The sequence below is a fragment of the Anoplolepis gracilipes genome, chromosome 4, assembly GCF_047496725.1.
Source record: "Anoplolepis gracilipes chromosome 4, ASM4749672v1, whole genome shotgun sequence".
Classification (NCBI taxonomy): domain Eukaryota; kingdom Metazoa; phylum Arthropoda; class Insecta; order Hymenoptera; family Formicidae; genus Anoplolepis; species Anoplolepis gracilipes.
The window spans coordinates 12,599,340-12,621,617 of record NC_132973.1 but is presented as its reverse complement, the minus strand read 5'-3'; the positions used below and the strand labels follow the sequence as shown (position 1 = coordinate 12,621,617).

The following is a 22,278-nucleotide window of genomic DNA, read 5'->3' as shown; positions in this document are numbered from 1 at the left end:
AATATCAAATGAAAGAAAGAATAATAGCCGATGGAGAGAAGGATGCATAAAAACGGCATGTTTCTATGAAAAATGTGATCAAATTCTGTTTCGAACATGAGTAGTCGGTCGATTGCGTCGTTTTATACCAAAAAATTAAAATTATTTTTGTCGTGCGGGAAATTACCTCGCTTGCTCACAAATCAACGGTAATTTACTTTGGTTATTACTTTTATCCGTAAGTATACATAATTACTGAAAATGAGCGTGAGGTAAAAAATTAACGAGGAATAGGTTGCGTTTTTAACAGAATCTCACACTGTGTATGTCGCGCGTTATTATTTCTTGCATTGTAATACATTAAGCATTATGTTAATTTCTTCCCGTCATCTCACTTTAAAAGTGAAATTTACATAGTTTGTATATATATACATTTTGATCCTCCAACGACTGCGTTGAATGAAACTATGTGAATCGATAGCTAAAAAGCGAAAAATCAGATTTAATAAAATCAATATTAAAATCGGATTTCGTTAATGTTTTAGAGTTATGTGCCAATTACTTTTGAATAAGGTTTCGTGATCCTAAAATGATAGATATACATATATGGGGAAAACATACCGAAAGACACGCGGGATTTAACGAACTTCCGTCTGGCTGTTCATTACATATTTATGTATGCGATATCCCACGAGGTTAAAACATCGAATATTTTCTAAAAAAAACCTCATATTCAAATATCATGTGTGATATTGGTTAAATAAATTTGAAGTTAATGCTCCCTCGATAAATAACCGGTATTAAACTATTTCCGACAATTCTGTATATATTAATCCTGTTAATTTAATTTCGCATAAATAAATTGGCGATTATTTGTAGTCAACTCTAATATAACGTATAATTGGATTATATTGCATTACATTTGCCACGGATGTATTCATTTATTAATGCGCAATAAATATGGATACACGGAGAAAGAATAAAGAGTGTTATATTTTCTTTTTCTTTTATTTATCGACATTCTTTTGTGTGTTAATATCTTTCGATTTATTGTCAAAAGAATAGGACAGCATAAATTAAATGAAGAGAATAATTTACCGCGTTGGTTATTGACTCATACATGAATTTGCATGTTGCATTTCCATTTGTCTAGTGAAAAAAATCATGCAACTTTAAGTATCCATTAATCATAAAATTAAAAAAGAATTTTTTCTTATATTTTGCTATACTTAAAAGTTAATGAAAAATTCTGTGTCATTTTAAAACAATCGAATTTTCTCTGTAAATGACAATTTGATTCGCAATACATTTACATAGCATTGCGTGTACTTTTATCAAAAATTACACTACAAAATTCAGTAAAATAAATCATTCCCGCAGCATTAGGCGCAAAGGATCGAAGTTGCGTGACAGTAATAGTAACAGATGTTGCGCCAAAGTACGTACATTATAATTAGGTGTGCAATCTAGTAGCGGAACTAAATGGAACACTATACAGTATTTCCTCGTCGAAGTTTTGGAGCCAGAATTTCCGCCAAAATTACCAAATTTGTGAAACGTGCTGGCTTAAAATATCTTGTCGGCATTTCGCGTGATGTCGCCCGCAGGATTCCAAAAGGATGAGAGAAGGGGAGAGGGAAGAAGCCGCGGATAAGTTTATACACGTCTTTGGAGTTTAGGAAACTCAGGATGTTCGTTCATCCAATTTGATTAGACTGTTAAACTTACTTTTGACAGAAGCTGTTGTATATATGTCTTGATATGTTACGTGATAATATGTAACGCGGTATGTAAAGCGAGACAGCCTGCATGCGAATTGTATTGAAAATTATAATTAAATAGCCACAAGTGTACGTGCGCATATACCCGCGCTCAGTAAGTCACGATTGAGAGATGAGGAAAGCAGAGAGCAAGTGTTGCGCGTAGAATGCAAACCATGTCGAGATACTGGGAAGTTCTTTATGCAAAAGAATTTCAATTTAAGCAAACTTTGATAACAGCAGAAACGCCCAACCTGGTTTTGTGCCCGAATGTTTGGCCACCAATGGACAGTTCAGCCAAGAGGAAAAACCTATCGCTCTTTAAACGCGACTTAATGGCCCGATTTATAAGATATTGATTCGCCCTTAGTCCTTTACGCGTGTTTAGAAGCATGGAGACGCTCCCTTTGGTCAGGAATATAGAACGACAATAATCTGGATGTTCGGACACTCGCGACACATTTTCGTATCCTTGTTTCTTCAACGAGGATCGAACTTGCTTTTAAGGGATATTCGTCTCTTGCTTCAGCGATTTTGTGTCCCTTTGGTACACCCTCTTCTCTTGAAAGCGCTCGACGAATCCCATTTTGTCCCTGATGCGTCGAGTTCTCTTCCAGGAGGTGAAACGGCTCCTGGTAGCTGAGGTGGTAAATTAACAATTAAACTGTAACAAGATTTTCAGACGTCTACCTACAGGAAATTCAACGCCGTGTCCTTTCGAGGGCTAGCTAGGTTCCGTGGATAATTAAACGCAACCGGTATGACCGACGTGTGTCCTCCTCTCTTGCTCATCCATCGCTTCCGCTTCCTTAACCACGTCCACCCTGCCATAGTGGGCACAACAGTTCGACTTCTGGAAATTGGAAGCTTGTAATTTATAGCGGTAGTTGAGGAGAGAGGACAGTTGGATTAATGCCCGATTTCCGGACATCTCGAGCGAAGATTGGCCGTATTCGATGAGTTAACTTGATTTCCGAAAATAGGCGACACATTTGCTTCACGTTTATCGAACTGATACAGCCACTTCAGGATAATCGAATCAAATATATACGAAACTTTATTGTGTTATATTATTGCTAATTAGCTATTTTATTCGGAGAAATAAAAAAGCTCTTCTTTAGAAAAAATCCAATTATAAAGCTTTATTATAAATCAATTTATGTATCTTTTATAATGCCCAGAAATAATATGCAAGCTTTCAGAAAGCTTTTAGAAAGCTTATACATTATTTCTAGGAATTATAAGATAACGTAGACATGCATAGATATTATAATAGAAATCGTGAATGTTGTTAAAATGTAGTATAAAACAAATAATTAATGTGAATAATACTATTATTTTAACATTGTTCTTCTAACTATTCAACTTTTCGTATTAATCAGATCACTTGGCCATATTTATTTTAAAAATTAACTTTTCTATTTACTTTTATGTGTTCAATTTGATGTAAGCTAGAAAAAGGCAAAAAAAGCTATAAAAATTAGAAAAAAATTTAGTTTTACGTACAGTTATACGCTTTTCTATATCTATTTTGCCACACAATGCTGATGTTATTTATAGATATATTTTTACAAGTTAAAATGATAATATTCACTATTTTATACAATGTATTATTGTATATAAAATAGTAGAAAATCTTTTGCGATTTGTAGCGTACACATATATATATATATATATATATATACATATATTTTACGATTTATCTTGAAGTAATTGACCATTTCTTCTTCGTGTTTTACTGATCCTTTGTTCGATTTATCATTTAGCCAACGGTATTTACTTGCACTTTCGAAGATCGTACTCCCCATCACGTACGCAAGAGTTAATGGATCCGAGGATGAATCTAATGGCAACCGCGTTAACTCTGAGAACGTGTCTCTTCTTATTTACGGTGTAAAACACACGGTGAAGGACACACATTCTTTCTTTTCATGATTCGTTTCTTTTCTTTTTTGGTCAAAGAAAAGGGTCGCTTCACTTTTATGACGAGAGTAAAGGGCGAAAATAAAGTAAAACCGCGAGTAAAGGGCTCATGGACCATTTCGTAGATCCTTGCCCTCGCGATAGCTTCTTTGTCACAATTCTATCTCTATGATAGAATTACACGCTGTTACTTGAAGAGGACTTTCGTTAAGCGCATAGCTTCTGAATTTTGCGATGCAACATTTGCAATATTTCTGCATATATGGCAGACCACAATATTTTAACATCATTTACGGCATTAAACACACCCACGCGTTTCTGCACCGTAATTGTGGTTCCTCGTTACGCTATTATAACAACGTTCATAATACCGGCTCGTGAAAAAAGTGCATCATATCTTTGTAGACGAGCATTCATAATAATAACAATTAGCGCTTCCTGATTAAATGAGCATGCCGCGCTTTGCCTTACGTGCGAAATTAAGTTTAATACGCAAATCCTTCCCATCAAACCCATCTCTTCTCCCCCTCGACAAAACAAAACTCTGTGAGCCGCATTTTATTATATTTTATACGGTTTTATATTATACGATCGGCAGTAGATCAATCAAATATGCGAAAAAAAATTATATGATTGTAGTTTAGAGATATCATAGCCCATCGTCGCTGTAACAATTTGTCACACGATTCGACATGGGGCGTGAAATACAAATATGATTTTCGGCCTCTTGACCAATATAAGGGTCCTCAATTTATTTGCGTGCAAGTCGTACGCGAATCTTCGATCGGACGAATTCTAAGGGAAACCAACTGGTGTGCTGCGGGCTCCCTCAGGGGTTAAACCCCGGACCTAAATCAATTCCCGTTTGACAAATCTTCAGACGATGCCGGACGACAGCAGATATTTCATTGGTCGTACAATTTCGCTACCACGTGCACTATACCATTGGCCACGTGAGTTTTAGATTCCAACTGATTGGAAACACCGTACTGAATTTATCTTTACTTTATGAGAAAGACAATTTCAAAGATTCCATTAAATCCAGATAGTTTTTCCATATAAAAAATTATGTCTACGTTATATAAAGTCATGAAAACGTTGGTAAAGAATATAACAAGAAATATATAAGTGAAAAAGCAAATTTTTAAAGCAAGTTAAAGAGATAAATGATCGGTGCGATAATATTCTCAGTCGTATTCTTCGCAGAAATTTATTACAGAAATAATGCGAATGTAAAGAGCGAAACTTTCCAGGAATATTCGTAGGAAAATATGAAAAGATGACATATGAAAAGATGAAATATGGAAAGATTCCGCGAAACTGAAAGTGCTGTTGGAAACCAGAATTGCCGTAGTACAACGGAAGAGGAGGCGTAGTGCAAGAAACGGAAGCGCACAAAACAAATATTACGAAATGTATTAGTTCAGCAAACTGGTGAGATGGAACAAAATTTTCAATGCAACAATGTCTCGTCTGCTTAAATGCAGAATTAGTCCATAACTTTTCAATGGTATTACGTTAATATCAACAAAGACATATGAAAAATGATTCAAGAGAGTTGATTTTATTTGGAATTAATAAAAAAACATATCAAATATTATATTTAATCTTAGTGTTCTTACAGCAGAGATATTCGACGAATGCAATTTATTTAGCATAAGCTTATTAAGTGTTTTTTTCCAATACTAACTTACTAATGTATTTAACTTTATAATCGCGGTTTAAATTATATCTTTGTTTCTTTTTCTTCAACTTCTCTGAAACAGACGAAGAGTTAATCGACATTTTGGAGAAAAACGGGCTCTAATAATTATAAACAAACTGCTATTCTCTCGTGCGAAACACGTTTATTATCGTAAAATGATTCTTGTTCAATCAATAAATAACGACATTTGCGCTGACCAATTGCGAGAACAATTACGGCGTCTATAAATTCATTCTTTAATAATTCTCCATTATTATGTTTAGGATAACGTTTCTAGAGAAGACTGGATACACATTGCTCCCGACTTTATTTACTTTAGGTAGTTACAGAAAGCGTCACATAGCTTCCAGAATCCATAAAATTACGGTAATTTCGTGCAAAGAAGTTTCTTGTTTTTCATTTTCCCTGATTTACAAATAAATAATTGAGATAATCTGCGATCGCATCACATTTTTGAACATAGCATATTTCTACAGTAATCCCGTAATTGGTAATTAAATGCGTTAAGACATGTGTAATTGTGTATGCGCACAAAATTATTGTATATATTTACAAAAAAACTCAAGAAAGAAAAAGATTCACAAAAGAGAAATTTAGAGCTAAAGTATAAAAATAAACTTTTGCATAAAATTATCATTTTTTTATTACATTCGAAAAAAGTAATATCTGCAAAAGTTTCGTTCCCTTGCATTTATAGAGGCAATTACAATTTTCGATTAACTTTATCCAATTCGTACTCTATCTAGTTTCTTGAAATAATACGGCTTAAGGACGAATTTCCATCCACGTCGTTGTGTTCGCTGTAATGAGATTGGTCAGCCAAATCAGGACGCGCTTAGTATCCATCAAGCTCTCAAAGGTTCATTGAACCGAATTGGTCACATATCGTATTATCTGCCATAAGACTAATAATAAGATAACAGAAGCGATGTTCCGACGAACGGTATTTTGGAGATGCAAAATGTTCCGCCTTATGCAATTAATTATTTCACTGTGCGCCAACAAAGTCGAAGCTTCTTACTGTTCAGTGATATTGTTTAATAGCATTTGTATTTCCGTTTAATCTATAATACTTTGTTAACAAAATTCTGTAAACACGTGTCCTCTATTTAGATACTCGCAAAGACGATTAAGACAAAGTGTATAATCGTATTACAATTTTATTTTCAGATTGAATAATATCCGTTTCCTGCCGTGACACGTTCCGTATCAACGACATTGATAAAAATTTAAGCTCGTTCCTGCAAAGCGCCGAGTTGTCAACAAATATATTTTATTCAATCTGATGTCAGAAATGACAAACGAAGTAAACGAAATTTAGCAAATAGATCATATTTTTCGACATTTGATTGAATCATTTAATGGTATCGACACCGGCTCATCACACCAAGCGAAATTCAATATTTGTCCAAACGTCAATCATTTTACAGTAACAACTTTAGTATAAAGATTATAAACGGCATGTTACGATATGTCAGACGATATTATCGCCGAATCGATATCGTCTTAACACAAAGCCGATATAATTTCGAAATTTTAAATATGGTTGCGAGAATTTGACATGTCTATTTATCAATCTCGGAAGCAATCAGGGCGACAATCCGATTCCTGGATTTCTCCGACATTCCCTGATTTAGATCACAACAAATCGTATCGTATAGTTACCTGCTCCGATCACGTTCCATTCCACGGTAATGCACGCTAGAAACTTGGACAGACTTGTCGGCAACGCGAATACATACTCCGGGTTCATCGCAATATCTAATTTCGATATTCGCGTCTAAAACCGCATTGTTCTAGAAACTCCGACGCCGCGCAATTACAATTACTCGGCACGAGCTACCGTGTTGTCGTCTCGGATTACTCGTATCAAATATATATAGTATCGAGCGGTGTTAAAGCAGGATGCGCGCTCGGCTTTGTTTTGAATACGTCTCGAACGGGAAACATGCCGAAAGTTTTCAAGACGAAGTCGCGGAACTAGGCGACGCCCGAGAGGGCTTACTAGATTTCGGCATCTACTTCGATGTGAGAGCGCATTAAAAGGAACTTTCAGTGGAAGAATCGCACGGGAGGATAACGGAAAAGTCAGTCGGAATCTCTCAAGTTACGCACGATCGATAGTAACGGGGCTATTTCATCCTCCTGTGCATTCCTATCTTCTTTTTTTCTTTTTTTTTTTTTTAACCTGTCGCTATCACTCTGTTTCCCTCTCTTTCTTTATCAATTCTTGTGTTATTCTCTTATTCTTCAAGCGACTAAAACCAATTGCGAGAATAGTATGTATCGCCATCTTTTTCGTCTCATCCAAGCGCTCGACCGCTTAAAATTTTCCTTTGAGAATTATACTCGCTTCAGCCGTTCGATCAAAGAGTAATGAGCGTCACACAGAGGCAGTGCCTGAACAGATCCCGAGGTAGATAGAAGGATCTGTTAATTAGGTAATTCGAGACTCCGGGCCGAATCGATACTGGGTACCGCGCTCGAGGTTCAACTACCAAATCGCAGAATACCTACACTGAGTTGTTCTTAATTAAAACGTAATTTTTGTGAACATTCCATATGATTTTTACGATATATTTCTTTTTTTTTTTTTTTTTTTTTTATACGTTGTACAATTTATAATGGAATAGCTGTACGATTTTCTACCTCAAACTCATTCTAGAAAATACTTGCTGTTAGAAAATTTATAACAGTATATATGTATACGTAAATACTGCATCACAATTAATTTTATAATGAAAAAATTTCTTTTTCTTGTAATAATATTATATATAAGCAATGTTAATATATGTGTTATATACAAGATATAAAGAAAATTGCATTTTAAAAATATATTTTTTTATTGAAATATTTCTGATTTTTCCTTAGCTAAAGCGTATTCGAGTATCAAAGTATGTTTAAATTGCGTTTTGCAATGCAAGTCAATTAACGAAACTGCTTTCCCCTTCCTTCGTAAAGCCATAACGTTTATGTTACTTGCATGTACGAACCTTTCAATCTGTGCGCAATAACTTGTAAGAAAATTGAAGTCGATCTCTGACTCTCGCACATTTTAGTCTTCGCCATTATTTTCGTCGGCGGCGAGACTACAGTTAGTGCGGAATTATACGGTAATTTTGAAACGGCGTCTTAGCCGACGCCCTATTTCCGCTCCAAGAAGTAATCTCAAGCCGGATAACACGTCGTACCCGTTCGTACGCCGGAAAGCCCTCTTTCGGGATACGCGGAAGGGTACCCTATATACCGAAAGCTCCGCTAGTTTACTGCCACGTGATTTCAGACTTTCCTACCCGTTCATGTTCGCTATGGTATATCACGTCCTCGTTTCTTTAGATTCTCTCTATCCTCATTAGCCTTACTTTTTCGACTCTTCTCTTTTTTTCATTGCAAATTTAACCGAGAAAAAAGTACTGAAATGTACACGAGCAATGTGTAATCGAAGCGATTTTATTATAGCGCATTAATTAGTAAAGTCAATAATCCAATGATGATAAAACTAGTAAAACTATATTTATTCTTCAAAAATATTAATTATCCTTTATCTATTAAATTTTTATCTATTAACACAGGTTTCTCTTATTTACTTACTCTAATTGCAATATTTATCAAAGCGAATCATTTATAGTCCACTTAGCTTATCGAAAAATGAAATACAAGTGTGAGTCAAAATATTTCGGAATATTTTAATTAACGACACGCAGCACGACTATTGAGGAATCGCCGGATACCTGAATTGCATCGAAAGTTTGCGCGAGAATAAATATTCACGACATGCATCGCGATACTCGCCGCTGAACACAATAACTCATCAGTACCTGTGCTACTGTATTGGAAAATTCAGTTCTTTCAGACGGATAAATACCAGTATATTGCCGAATACGAGATAACGTAACATCCAAGTCCGTGCTATGCATTTAGGACGATCTCTGCTTGTAAAAGGACCTTTAAAGCTTGCTCATGCACGATACCACGAGAAACCTTCTTTCCTCTGTCCAGTCTTTTTCTCTCAGTCAGGACGTTCTTTTAACGGGAGTAAATAAGTAACAGGATACAAAGAACGGTTGGAAACTTTATCGAAGGAGCACTCAAATCTGTCTTCTCCCTGAAAATCGGGTTTCTGTAGAACAATGTCCACGGGAAAGCAGCAGCTTTGAGCTCAGCTTGAACTGGAGGGTTTGACTACACAAAAAAATCTGACAGCTATGTCCCTGTGCTTTCTTATAATGCTCGTGGCACTCGTTTTTATCTCGAGTTTGCCGACTCCAGAAGTTGTTGCGTTTCATGTCAAATTCCGCTTTTTTTCGTCATATTATTAACAATAAAAATAAATGACCAAAGCGAAGCGCACAGTGTCTCGTCAAAAAAATGTAATGCAACGACAAACAAATGTTATCATAAAGATTATTTCTGTAATTTTTATGAGTTAAAAGAGGTACAAAAAATTAGCAGGAATTAAAGAGTATCGATAGAAAGAGTCTAAAGATTTCTAATTCATAAAAAATACCGATTAATCAATATACTTTCACTTTTCACAACAAACGTATGCTTTTATTTTATGAAAAAAATAACTCGTATATAATATTTAGTATTAAATATTTTGACGCTCTATAACAGTATAGGAATATATCTTATTACATTTTTTATTATATTATAGTTACTATATTATTTAACATGCGTTTTTCAATATGTGAAATTTCTTCATTCTTTGATTAGATAAATAAATGTTATAGTCAGTGAGGGAAGTATTCGAAAATCTTTCTGGAAAATTTGAAAAGTTTTAGCTGCAACAAGAAAAATTTTGGCAATGTCCTGTGTTAAGAATATTGTCAGACTCGCCAATAAAAGACAGAAGAAACCGGGAGGAATGCGGCGGATGTATCGGAAGGTAAGATAGACGTTGGGCAGGCGAAGGAAATAAGGGAAAGAAGGCAGATGGACGCACATGGTACCGAGTTCGAAAGTGGCCGCGGATGCTGCTGGATATCCGGGCAAGATATCCACCATGAGAAGGGGGGAATGCACAGGGATGGAATGCAGGGTGAAAATAGGAGCCGCCTGTTTCCGCGGCTTCTTCCTTTCTCGACGGTCCAGAGAAACACGCACGCAAACATATACACACACACACACACACACACACACACACACACACACACGCACGCACGCACACACACACACACACACACATACACACATAGACACACAACGTGGGCGATAGGAGGCAAGTGGGGAAAACTTGGCACGCGTCTGGCATACGGGACTGCCCGTTAAAACCTGCGAGGGTAGACACCAAATGCTATTCCGCACACGGCTTTCACGCTCCGCGGCACATACTCTGTGTCTGGGAAAAATAGAAACAAGAGAAAGAGATTATACGGGGGTAGGAGAAAGCGAGAACGGGATGGGCTACTGCGCTTGCTGATGGAACTCCACTACCATGGTCGTTTAGCACGTTTTTGAGCTTCGCGCGAAAATTGGAAAGCATCGGGCTCGGCGGATGTGCGAGCTTTCGTCGTAATTTTAAATGGGCACCTAGCACCGGCGTGCACCCTCGACGTATCGCTTGTATCCCGTCTTTTCATTTTCTTCGACCAAACGAGCGCGCTCCGTAGTTTTTCGACTTACAGTGCAGCGTATATCGTATCGAGCAGCATGCGCCCGCGCAAACGCACGGGCTATATACGAATTCGCCTCATGGGATTTTATTTGCAGTCGATTTCATTTCGCCGGGTAACCAATTTGAAACTCCATCGTTGCTGCATAATACATCGCGAGTCGCGATAATTTCTCCAGCGAACTGATATTCATTTTATCCGCACCCAGACAGAACGCTATAATTTATATCGCGATATCAATCTTTCCGCGTAGCTTCATTTCCCTATAGTAATTTTTACTTGGGATAGATATTCTCTCTCGTTTTGTTCTGTATCCATAATCAATTATTTTATAAATTTACATTGAGATACTGCATCGCATAATACTTGTATAATTATTGACATTTGCCATCGAGTAGTTTAAATAAGTATTTGATTAAATAAAGAATTTATATAATAAGTAAATATATAAGGTAGCTGCGTTATATATATTATAAAATTGCTGCAAGAATTCGCCGAACGAAATTTCTCGTTCAAAGAAGCCGCAAAATCGCAGACTGCATTTCTCGCGAATCCGGTCATTTTTTCGCCTATTTCTTGGTACTTTTTTTTTTCGCCGCGCGATCGCTAATTATTACCTACAACTTCTCCGTCGCCGCAGCCAACAAAGTGATTTCACCTTCTCCCGTTTCGCTTATAACGAGTATCGAGACTCCCGATAATTGCGGGATGCTCGATGCGGCTGCGGTAATTGCGCCCGCCGTTATTTGTATTTATTTCTCCCCGCGTTCGATCGACGGTTCACCGGACAGACGTGTGTGAGATGACGATTATTATTTAGTAAGCTATAAATCAAGGTGGAAAACCACAAGACCCGATATTAGGCGCCAGCAAATTATTTACCGTCCGACAGCGGTTTAGCGCCGTGCAATAATTGAGATAGCGCGGAGCGCGGCTGTTTATTTTCCTCTCGCTTCTTGATCGGCGGAACAGCTGGCCGCTCGTTGGCGGTATCGCGACTGTAAATTACAATCCCGCGTGTTTGTTAAAGGTACACTAAGAATACCGTGGGATAAGCATACCGAGAGACCTGCTATTTATTTTAGGATCTCCTTTTTTTTTATTACTTATCGTCGCACGCAGTCGCATTTTTTTTTTCTTTACTCGTGTATATATTCTTCGATGCAGGTGTACCATGAAAAAGCTCATAGCGCGTGAATCGGACCGAAGCGTTACAGCTTTTGTGCGCGCAATAGAAGCAACATAATTCATACACTGCACATTGCGAGAGACCCTGAGATTACAGGTTCCGCAGAGTCACGCTTTCACGGGAAATATTTCGGTACCGATATCCGATATTTCTTAAAGAGTGTGCCTGGGTGCGATATGGTATGCCAGTACTCGACTTTAATGTACGACGTTCGTAATCGTCGAGCTAAGGCAGAAACAGGTTGACCGACATGCAAGTCATTACTCCCATACGATCAAGATTTCTTTTTTTCGCCACTTAGTGCCACTAGAGGACCATAAAATCATATCGCGTTCCTGTGTCGTATATAAGCCGTCACTCGTAAAAAACAAAGTACAGCACGAAAAATTGGAAGAGAAAAAAATAAAGACATCGTTTCACATGTGTTTCATCATCAAACTTTATAGTTTCACATGTATTTTATAAGAAAAAAAATTTATATTTTAAGAATATGCTATGTAATTTTTTGCGCAAAAGGATATTATTCGAAATAAAACGTCAACGGACGTCTATTAAATTGGTAAATTACGAAACAAATACATTCTAATTAGCTTATTATAAAATACAGAGTTTAATGAGAAAAAAGAGGTTCTAATTCAAGTAAAATAATTCAAAATGACACATATTCGCCATTTTTTTCATCCTAATATCGCGATAACAGGACAGCAGTGTGAAACATAGCTGTACAAAACGCGAACAATAAAAACGTGTCAACCTTTAATTACGGCACTTTTTTTACATGACGATTTTTATCGCTCTTTTTATTTTATGATTCGGCTAATACGTAGGATTTTTGAGATACGATCGTGATATACCGTTCGTATGAAGCTCGTGTATCTCTTGTGCGTAATATAGGTATATATAATATATGTATGTACACATATACGCTATAATTTATAAGAGAGATTAATGTCTCCGGCGGAACTCGAGAACTGTAAAGCTCCGCTACAGAACTATTCTGTTCTATGCGAAAGCTGTTACTCGCGAAGGAAACAGACGCAAGAATCGTGATGTGACTATAGAGCGTCATAAAGAGGAGTTTAAAGCATGATGCTCGGCGAGGAAAACTCAAGATTTCTTATTGCGACCGAATGCGTCGTCGAGGAGGTTCCGGTTACAATGATTTTTAAAATACGTTCTACGTAAATACGCCGGACGAAATACGCGCACTTTAGTGCTGTGAATTTTTACGATGATCTACATATATCCGCGGTCGTGCGCGAACGGCAAAATGGAACTTCTTTGTTTGCTCATCCATTTCGACCATCGAGTCGTAACGTCTGCGCTGCAAACAGCTTATACACGTTTTTTTATATTGCATAATTATATTATTCCATAAAACGGGGACTTTAATATCATACGCAATGTACTTTTCTTTACAACGCTAACAATAAGACATTTATACGATTTAATAATTCAGCCTGTTGTTCGAATGATAGTGATAAACGTAAGAAATATTAGCATATAAACAACTGAATCTATTCAATTAAGTTCTTAAATTTCATACTATAAAATTTCTACAATCGTAAATACTGATATACTGCATAGTTCAGTTCGCGTACAGTCAGTTGTACCGTTTTCCTTTTTACTGAAAAATGTAATTTTATCGCATGTTACATTATATTACGTGTTGCGCTGCCAAAGCCTCTATAAATAATAATATCGTGACAATTCACGCGATTACTAAAAGGCTGAGCTAAATTTATTTTTCCAGCGAAATATATAAGTAGATTATCATCGGATTATAGTCGGTTGCTAATAAATAATTTGCTATCACTTTCTTTGTAAATCCGCTTTACTTATTGCACTCGAGATAAATTCCTAATATACATAATCTCCTTCTGAGACATAAATCAATCTATAAAAATTATGATAATCGATTGCATAGCAATAATCTTTATATATTAAAAGTAGATTTAACATTGAAGTTTAAAATATTTTTTATTAATTAAAAATAACCATTTAAAATTATATTGCGAATTAATAATTAGCAGAATAGCAAAATTGTGATTAAGAAAAATAAGAGCTAAATGCTTATAAATTTTGATTGTTTGAATTTCGATAAGCTAATTCTCCCCTTTTACGTTAAAATCGAAAGCATTATAAGCATTAGTTATTAGTTAGGAAATAATAATTTCGACAAATTTAAATAAGCTGCTAAAAACAGGTGAAATAAATTGATGTGAAATAATTTTGCAGAAATATGATAATCAGATGACGAAAGTTATAATTAATAAAAATTGCGACAAAATATTAATAATTAATGGAAATTAAGCACGCAACAAAGTTACAATTAATAAATAACCTCGATCAAACCTCAATCTGTTTATTTTGCTGGTAATTGTGTGTTTCGGGGACATGATGATTTATCACTAAGTCTGTTAAGCAAGCGACTGACTCTATCGATTCTTACTTCGTCGCACTGTCAACTTGAATAACGTTTTCTATCCGTAACGGTATGTAACCGCCGCACGTACTTCAAACGGAATAGACGGTCTACTTTAAAAATCGAAGCTTCTATAATCTATCTGCAGTGCACGGGGCTATATAAAATTATGAATTATTTTTCCTCGTCGAATACTTTGTCGTCTAACCGGAATTACAATAACTGTTCTTATTTCCAAACTTTATGCAAACTGTTGATTAGATAATTCTTTATTATTTTAACAACTAGTTTCGTTATATTTACTTTTCTTTCGATGAAGAATTTATTGAAAATAAAAATATTAAAAAATGTTCATATTTTCTATGTGTCATCCGTAATTCTGTTATTAAGAAAATAATTAAGAGCTATCAAAGTATCTATACTGTCACTGTAGATATGTCATATAAATGATCACATGACGTAAATTGGAAACATCTACATGCTAGTTAAGAATATGACAAATGACTCTGACAAAGTCTGCGGCTTCGTCGAATGCCCGAAATGTATTTTTTACCCTTGTCATACAGCCCATATGCACAGATCGAAAATCTCTTTCGACATCATCTATTTGAGTACCTTTCCGTGTTTAAGGCCTATTATTGTTAATAACAGACATGTTTAATGTACAATCAAACTCGCATGCACTTTCATTAAGATCGGCCATGCTTATGTAAATTATAGGCATACGTTCGAAGATAGAGACGAAAAAACTATACAATCATTTCATTAACGTTTTCGCTTTGACGCATCGTACACATTATTTCCGTCGGACGTCATGTCCGTATGAAGTTACTGTATCAGACGGATCATCCATTATTCCAATGAACAGCATCCACATAATACGAGATTAATGTTATTCTTTTGAAAGATTACCTTGTTTCATTCGACAAAGTTGCCTCCAGCGTCGCTTTTATTTCTGCCAATATTTTTTTATAGTTAGTTTAAAGAAATGTACGGTTACACTAATATTTGTTTTATCGTTTGATTAATAGTACAAAAAGAAAAACACACACACACACACACAATTCGCATTCGAATAGCAAACCAATTTAGTAGATTACGTTTTAAATCCCGAATGGATTCGTTGTTACAAGTCTATTCGTTTGAATATAAAGAATGTTTCTAAACTTTACCAACAAAATTTTTATTTCTAAATATATTGAGAATCTGGCATTGATCTTTTTTCTATTAAATAATTTTATTATTCACGTCGATTACTATTAGATCTTTCTTGGAATTTATCATTACCATCAAATTCTCATACCAAAGTATTTACATTATTGAGCAATTTTTATTGCAAAATTTATTTACTATATTATATATTATATTATATTAACTGCGCGATCTCTTTTTATACTCATTTTTATTTTTCGCGTTTGGTGCAGAATATATAGCTTCTCCGAATCTCTCATCGTTGGGTAACATATTGGCGGCTATCAGTTGAGAAAAAATAGCTGCGTACGCTTTGCTGTTGAAATAACGCTGTATTTCATTTCCCGATGGTGAGAGCGAAGCCATGAAGAAAAAAAGATGAGAGAAAGAGAGCAGAAGAAAAAAATAAAATCCGTTAAATTTACGTTACCAATAAAAAAGAAAATAAACGTGGTATCCCGCGCGCGTTTACCCGAAGCAATCATCTTCGAGATTCAAGACCCTCCTGCACATTTCGTGAAAACCGGAAAAGATTACTTATTTATGGTTTCCCCGAGTAAAGGAGGGAGAAGGATTGTACCGGTGCGTGCTCGCGCACGTTTGATGTGGCCTCCAATCGTCCTAAGTTAAAGAGAGTGATCGTTGATGGATTCGTTTTCTACGTAGAAAGGTTATTTATGAACCCTACGATTCTCCCTACAGCGATCTGTACCGGGAACAACGTTTGTGGGCGTTTGGGATTCATCACGAGCACAGATACGCGTCATGACTCGAGTATCTGTTCGTTAAGCAACGGAATGAGAAACACCAGCGACATACATGATGATGACGGTCGTTATATGTCGAAATATAAGAAATATATTACACACATAATAATGATCATAAAATAAGGGACGGATTGTACATTGATTGATTTAGGCAATAGGAAGATACGTAATGTAGATTTAATAAGCGCGTGGGGTTAGGTTTATCAATTGATATCAGAAAAACATTCAAAATTATTTTTGCGAGGCAATCACGTGTTTTCCAGCGAGTAACGATATATTGCGAACTTTAACGCGACAGCGCTGCAGTTATTCACGCTACAGGTAGCTTCCGCTCGGTTTATCAATTAATCGTTAATAATTCTCCTGCCTGTGACGTGCATCGGTGGCCTCATCCGTGATGCAAATTTTTCGTGTCAACAGCAAATATGTATGCGAATTATTCGGAACCGCAAATGTGTCACTCTTTCGAGAGCGAAAAGTGCTGTGACATACTGATAATATCGTCGCCGGCACGACTGTATTTTCTAAGTGCTAGCAGAGAGGGATAGAAAGAAAAAGAAAGAGAGAGAGAGAGAGAGAGAGAGAGAGAGAGAGAGAGAGAGAGAGAGAAAGCACGAGAGCGTAATAAACTGTACAACTAGGGTTGTGACGGCTTAGAACGTCGGGGATATCATCCACGCTAATACACTCGTGTTCGTGTTCGCCGTCGTTGGCTATGACGACAAAGAAGGAACGACCCGACCTCGGGTGTCTTCCATTTTCCACAGTGTCTCTCATCCCCCTTGAACTCGTGGAAAATGTATGATACGCCCACTCGCGGAGTTAAACTGCTATTTTTCTTGTGATAAATGAAATTGTTTTGCGCGCGGCGCTTGTCACGCTCGCGAACGTTTCGCGAGTTTGTGCGGAGAGCTTCCTCGAGTTTCCTTCTGAACCGCTTCGAAACTTCTCTCTCGGGATTAGATGAGATCGGAAGAATGTGCCCGCTTAGTAATAGGATCGTATTCCATACCAACATCTTGATCGGATGAAAAATAATCTCGTATGATTTATAACTATTGCATTATGCGTTAGTAAATCTCATGATGTTAACTCATAATACTAGAATATAAAAAATAGAAAAAATATTTTAGAAAAATTAGAAGATGCAGTAACTCAGAACCCTCAAAAAAATGATCTTGCAACTTTAACAAAAATTTTCTAAGTGTAAAAAATTAACTAAAACAGATAAATTATTGCCAAATACTGTAAAATATTGCCTATATTTTGATACCGCATATATTTTGCACTTAATCAATTTAAATGACAGAGGCAGAATTTATATCTGTATTATTAGTGTAATTTAGACAGAAAATTTTTCTGTGGTGTCTATCTTTAAAGTCTATTGTTAAAGACAATTATATTTGTAATTAATATTTTGGGAATCTAAATTTTCTAAAGATATTGCTAGAATATTGCTGCTATAAATTCTATACGTGACAAACAATATTCTAACAGATACAAAAAATAGCGATAAATTTTAATTAGAACATTTAGAAATCTATCTACATTAGCAAAATATTTTTTTGAGTGAAAGATAAAATTAATAAAAAATTATGAAAAGAGCCTTGAAACTTTATTGCTAATTGATAATATAGTAGAATAAAAAATAGTTTGATACTGCCAAAAATATCAATATAGCCGAAAGCGCAAAGCAAAAGATCGACTAAGCATACGTTTGCTTTTCTCATATCGAGCGACCCATCGTCCTCTATCGGAAGTTCCAGCTGGTATTCTAATTTCAGATTCAGAGCGTCGAGAGCTCTGCGACCGCTACGAACCCTTCAACAAACACTCTTTGCACGTTCTCGCAATATCTTTGCGGATCTCGACACGAAGACACTGACTGTGCACGCCTTTTAACACGTGGCGGATCCGTTTTCCCAGCTATTTTCGTCTCATTTTCTTCCACTCTTTTCGTGGAAAGTAGTACGGCCGCTTTATAGCGCGATCACGAAAGTCCGTGGACTTTCGAGATTGGTCGGGCATGTTGCGATCAGACGTCGAGCGACGAAACTCTAACGTGGTGATCGATGAGATCCCTAGAAGCGATCGCTCCTGAGGTACGACGTTCCTACTCGAAGTTCCCGATCGAGACATGTCAGATGAGACGTCGAGAAACGCGTCGTCGTGGAAAGATAATGTGTCAGAGAGAGAGAGAGAGAGAGAGAGAGAGAGAGAGAGAGAGAGAGAGAGAGAGAGAGAGAGAGAGAGAGAGAGAGAGGAGGAGACAGCTCATTAAAACGCGATAACTCCATCTACATGTGAATCTAATCGGGCGGATAAAACCGCAACGACATCAAACCACCATCGTCTACCTCATCACGGGAAAGGATCTTAAACTCAGATCGAAGTTCGCCTTTAATCATCAGCTTGTACATCACTGCAAATTCTCATCTAATGAGACCTAATCCCGGTGTTTTCTTGTCGATGAAAACCATATTATATTAGCGTCTTACCTGCCGTAGTGATATATCGTGTCATAGGTATCTTAAAAGCACGAAGTGATTGATTATAACATCCATAGATCGTTCTTGCGAGTTAAGCTAGTTTCTCTCGGAAGTAAAAAAATGTGGAATTTATTTATATTTTTGTCGATATATTAAAATTTTTAATGAATTGTTCATGGATTGATGATGGGATTTAATATTTCTAATTTTCGATGATTCGGAATTAAGATCAATCAATTTAGAATTTTGTACGTGTCTGAAATATTTTACAAAAAAGAAAATTTTGTTTTTATTTATATATCTATTTCTCCCTTTGTTGCAGCACCGATTATTGCCATTGATGGTGTAGTCGGAAACAAGGTGCAACTCCCTTGCGACGTTAGTTCCGCTGATAACGACGAAGTCAACATGGTGCTTTGGTACAAGGAAGGGTCACAGGAACCGATTTACAGGTGAGATTTCGAATAATCTAAAGCTAAATCTAATTACTTTCTTCTAAAAATAAGTATTAAAATTTCGAAATCTTTGAATCTTTATATTTCCTCTTGTGTCACACAAATTTACGTATATATATATATATATATACTTAAAAAAATGATCTTACAACTTGAACAAAAATTTTTTAGGTGTAAAAAATTAACTGAAATAGATAAATTATTAGTAAATACTGTGATACTGCATATATTTTACTCTTAATCAATTTAAATAACAGAGACAGAATTTATATTTGTACTATTAGTGTAATTTAGATAGAACATTTTTTTGAGATGCCTATCTTTAAGGCCTATTGTCAAGGACAATTATATTTGTGATTAATACTTGGCAATGGGATCTAAATTTTCTAGAGGTATTGTTAGAATATTGCTATAAATTCTATACGTGACAAACAATAGTCTAACAGATACAAAAAAGTAGCAATAATTTTTAATTGAGACATCTAGAAATCTATCTACATTAGCAAAATATTTTTTTGAGTATGCATACATATTTTTCACATACTTTTAGATACTTTCTATCTATTCTAGTTGCACAACATGCCGGACGGACACGCGTTGAAAAAAAGTTTCTTTTCGAATGCAAAAAGCGTAGTAAAGACTTCTTTTCGAATGCAAAAATCATTCATATCATCTATAAAGTTCACTTTCTCGGAAGAAATCAAAAAGGAATGAGCATGATGACTCAGATCCATAGAAAATTCCTCGCGTTATTTTCCACGATGAAGTTCATTCGCTCTACTCGGGTCGTCGTTTCGCTTCCGCGGCCTGTGAAATTTTGCATATAGAATGGCCGCCATCTAGGGGAAAGCGGAACAAGGAGAGAGAGAGAGAGAGAGAGAGAGTCCCTCTCCTCTCCAAGAGAGTAGGGGGACTTTAACATCCGACGGGTCATATTTAAGAAATGTAATAAGGTGTAAGATATGTACGGGGGGATGGCGATGCATCGTCCCAGTAAAGGGTACGCGAAGGGGGGAGGGGGTGCCGAGCTGGCACTCGGTTCGAGGAACGCCTTCGTCCCGCTTGTTGTAAAGTCAGTTTAATCCTCGCCGCGACGAGGAACTTTAAATTTAAAGGCGCCCGTCGTACTAAAGCATCTCTCTCTTTCTCTTGTCCTCTCGGTCTCCTCCTACCCCTTTTGGCGTCGACTCATCCCTTCGCGGGACCTTTCGGAGTAAAATATTTATTGCGTGACATCGTGCCCGTTTATCGTACGTTAGATTGTTAAGAAAAGGAAACTCGGAGAAACTACGTGGATATACGATAACCCTTTCTTACGAATGTATTTAACATCTCGCTTGTGGTATAGATAACTCGTATGACTCGTTAAAATCTCTCCTCGAGATTTCCGCGAGCTGTTAATTATTTAAATAAAGAATAAACAGTTTTATTTAACCATAATAATCTTATCGATTTAATAAAATTTTCACAATCCTTAAAGATAACTGAATCCATATCGGAGCTCGTTTAATTTTTCATTAGTTGAGGCGAGAGGGATAAGAAGAGTCAAACACTCGATTACGTTCTTCATAATATTTGATCGCGATCGCATTAGAGAGATCTTTGAGTTTCAATATTACTCTATAATATTGAGCACTCAGCGTCTCGATCGAACAAAACGCTCGGTAATATTTACAATCTCTCGGGCGGTCTTCGCATTTTACCTATAATAGATAACACTTCGCAAAATCGAATCCACTCAATTCCCATTCTACGTTCTCTCTCTCTTTCAGAAAAGTTTCAAGACATTTAGACCCACCGAAGCGACCTGGTAAATTCTTTTCCTCGCGTGAGACTTTATAAAGTGATCGGTTTTTTAGCGAGTGTCCGACATAGTAGAAAATAATAGCTAAATAAAAGACACGCTTACTCACAGAGATCTAAAGTGTTGTTTCAAATTATCTCGCGCAATAAGTCTGGCTGAAAATTTATATTACCTTTATCTTAACAAAACTAATTTACAATACAATTGAAGATACGAAATTGATTCTCTGTACGTTTTATCGAATTTTTGATTGAGACGACACTCTCTCGTCCATTACACTCAGCTTTTGAAAATACTGGGTGCCACTTTATCCGCAAATCGTTTTCGCGAATTGTAAAGAGCAACACAGAGTTTAATCTACACTGCAATCTTCCAAGATAACGAAGAAACGCCTGTAGGCGATGCCTTTCCGGAGAGTCTCGACGAATCAGCCTCTCAAGTCGTGATCGACGAGTCGGGTGAGTAGGCAGGCGACCGATCGATCTTGAGAGTCGCTCCACCGTCGACGAACTGAAGTAAGGAGCTGAAGTCGGAAGACCGATATGGGAAAATCGCTTTTCAGGATTATCGCTCGCGAGAAAAGTCGGTCAAACGTGTTATATCCGCGGGTCGTTCTTGCGCCGAGCAAAGCCCGCTACAGTTGTACTCGACCGCTTCGAAGGACTTGCATGCTCTATCTACGATAAACGAGACGGACGGACGTGCAACGTCGGTGGCGCGTTACGGAAGCGTCCGGTCTCGTCTGTTGAAAGTGTGAAGTGGAAGAATTAAATCGTATTTCAACGTCAATGCCGCGGAAGCAAGCGCGAGGGTGGGATAGCTTTGGGAATACTCAGTCACGAGCGAAAATCCGAACTCTCGTGCAGTCGCGGAACGCAATTTAACTTTTAGTCGCTCGCGGGGAGCCGTTAGAAAGCTCAGTCATGTTCTCTGTTCCCTCTGTTCATTCTCATTCTCATTCTCTCTCTCTCTCTCT

The 22,278-nt window shown here is 36.7% G+C and overlaps 1 protein-coding gene and 1 long non-coding RNA gene across 8 annotated transcripts in view; one reads left to right on the top strand and one right to left on the bottom strand.

Annotated features, from left to right (window-relative positions):
• LOC140665399 (uncharacterized) overlaps positions 1 to 22,278 on the bottom strand; it is a 397,969-nt gene that overhangs the window by 237,592 nt on the left and 138,099 nt on the right. The window lies entirely within an intron of this gene.
• LOC140665391 (neural cell adhesion molecule 1) overlaps positions 1 to 22,278 on the top strand; it is a 100,697-nt gene that overhangs the window by 44,681 nt on the left and 33,738 nt on the right. The window contains exon 2 of the mRNA XM_072891478.1: positions 19,366 to 19,495. Within this exon, the coding sequence (XP_072747579.1) occupies positions 19,366 to 19,495 (130 nt within the window). The remainder of the gene's footprint in view (positions 1 to 19,365; positions 19,496 to 22,278) is intronic.